The sequence below is a fragment of the Alosa sapidissima genome, chromosome 13 (genome assembly GCF_018492685.1).
Source record: "Alosa sapidissima isolate fAloSap1 chromosome 13, fAloSap1.pri, whole genome shotgun sequence".
Taxonomy (NCBI): domain Eukaryota; kingdom Metazoa; phylum Chordata; class Actinopteri; order Clupeiformes; family Clupeidae; genus Alosa; species Alosa sapidissima.
The window spans coordinates 21858088-21860587 of NC_055969.1; the positions used below are offsets into that span (position 1 = coordinate 21858088).

Consider the following 2500-nt stretch of genomic DNA (forward strand, 5'->3'; position numbering starts at 1 on the left):
TGGCACACTCACGTTTGCACTTCTGGGAGGGGTTGCGGTCCGGTTCCATCGCATCGCCATAGTAACCGGGCTGGCAACGTTCGCAGTGGTCACCGGCTGTGTGTCCAAGGCATTTCAGACAGCGCCCCGTCACATGGTCACACACACCCAACGCGTTGGGGTCCACGTTAAAGTTACACTCGCACCTCACACACGGGCGCACTGCGCCCCGTAGCCCCAGGGGGTCGCCGTAGAAACCGTCCTCACACATCTCACACCTGGTGCCTGTCAGTAAAGAGAGAGACACACCTCAGAACACCAGAACTCACACACACACACATACAAACACAATTGTTATGTGAAGTGCACGCTCACACACACATATACACACACACACACGCACACGCTCTCGCACACATATACACACATACACATACAAACACAATTGTTATGTGTAGTGCACGCTCACATACACACACACACACACTCTCTCTCACACACACATACACACACACACACACACACACAGAAGAATGCAGATACATTGGACACACACATACACACACACACGTGCTCTCACACACACATACAAGTGCACTACACAAAACAATACACACACACTCTCACACACATACATACACACACACACACATACAGAAGAATGCAAATACATAGACACACACATACACAAACACACACGCACATGTTGTTCAAGTGGAAACGCAGCTTGTGTCTTCTTCTATAATAAAATGTAATTATCACTCTTTACTTTTGTCAAAGCAATTACCTGCAGCCTGCTGCCACCATTCCCTTGACAACAGGACAACAGCCAACATCTCAAAAGCCGTACACACACGCTTCCCCTCTATTTCCTGGTAATTACAGATGCTTTTGAGACAAACACTATGGCAAAACTCACTAAAGCGCACCGTCAACAAACACTCCCCCCCCCCCCCCCCCCCACACACACACACCTCAAACACACTCGAACCCCCCCACCCTCCGGAAAATAAAGGGAAGTAAAGATGTATTTTAGAGGCAAGGAGGGTGTCTTGTTTGTCTCTGAGCATGAATCAGAAGAGGAAGAGGTAAGTAGTGTGTGTTGGTCGCTCAGAGAGGCTCAGTGTTAGCCGTGTGGGCCTGGTGAATGTGACACGCATCAGAATTACGAGGAAGAAGCTGCAGCAGCACTAATTGGAGAGGGATCGACCATCCTCAGTGAGCACCTCCACCTTCAGGTTTCAGATGGAGAGAAACGCCTGGCTCTTTGTCACGCTGGTTGGGGAGTAGAGGGTTCAAAGACCGGGCTGTGTGAACGTTAAACACCTACGCTGGCTTTGAGGCGACCATTAAAACGGACTAATTGGCACGAAGTGGAGGTTAACGAGGGATTGTGTAGGAAGCCCACACTCACAGATTAAAAGTCCTCTCTGGGTCTAGGAGGTGTGTAACCACTAGCATTGGCTAATTAGTGTGAGTGGTAGAGCCTGAAGTAGCAAAACAAATGACCTGGTTAAGGAGACGAGTGCAGCAAAGACAAAGAAGGCGTTTCAAAACCGTTTAACACTTAGAATGTTCCGTGTCTGTGTTCCGTGCTCCATGTCTGCGTGACGGGGGGCGGAGTGTGTTTCTTTAGGGGCATTCGACTCCATGTAGCTGCCTGCAGCCGTCTTAAGCTGACTGCATAACACAATTATTTCTGAGATTCTGAAATGTTTTCAACCCGGAATTGTGAATACGTCATGGTTGAAAACTCTATTTCTGAGAGTCTGAAGTAGATAATCACGTTATGCAGTCAGCTTAAGACTGCTGCAGGCAGCTACATGGAGTCGAATGCCCCTTTTAACCATTTAACCTCTGGAATGTTCCATCTCTGCTTGAGGGCGGTTGCCCACTGCTTTAACTGATAAGTAGAAGGTATTTGACTCACCCCTCTGTCCATGGGGGCAGTTGGTACAGACCACATCCCCTGTGTCAGGCAGCTGGGCACAGGTGGTGCGGTCCGGACAGGGGCAGGGCTGGCAGTCTCTGGAGCTGCCAATCAATGCATTGCCGTAGTAACCATCCAGGCATCTCTCACAGGTTGGACCAGTAGTGAAATCTGTGCAGGTGCACTCTCCTGAAACACACACACACACACACACATATGAGACATTTTGAAAGCATGCACAGTCGCAGTGGCGCAAAAAGTGGGTATGCGCTATATGCGGCGCATAGGGGCGCAACACCATGGGGGCGCCAAAGCGATATATTTATTTGGTATCTGGTATCAGGCTAGAGTAGGCGCCCTATCTCTTAAGATTCCATCATAGAATTTTGACATAGAAGAGGGAGTGGGGGCGCCGTGAGCACTGATCGAGCAGTTAGGCCTACGAGTAGTGAGTTGCCGTCTATGGAAAAAGATGGATACAGCAAAAAAGCTGTCGGTGGCTAAAAAAAAAGAGACAGAGGGAAAAGAAGATGGCATGTCAAGGGATGCGACAGCAGTTAAATACGTGGATGGTGAAAGGCAACAGGTAGG

At 49.2% G+C, this 2500-nt stretch overlaps 1 protein-coding gene across 4 annotated transcripts in view; it reads right to left on the reverse strand.

The window, feature by feature from the left end:
• Nucleotides 1-2500, reverse strand: part of lamc3 (laminin, gamma 3) — a 128935-nt gene that overhangs the window by 26549 nt on the left and 99886 nt on the right. For all 4 annotated transcript variants that reach the window (XR_006021659.1, XM_042059660.1, XM_042059659.1 and 1 more), the window contains exons 13-14: nucleotides 1910-2098; nucleotides 13-264 (exon numbers count right to left, since the gene is read on the reverse strand). Coding sequence is in view for 3 of the 4 variants with exons in the window: in XM_042059660.1 (XP_041915594.1) it covers nucleotides 13-264; nucleotides 1910-2098 (441 nt within the window). In the remaining variant the exon portion in view is untranslated. The remainder of the gene's footprint in view (nucleotides 1-12; nucleotides 265-1909; nucleotides 2099-2500) is intronic.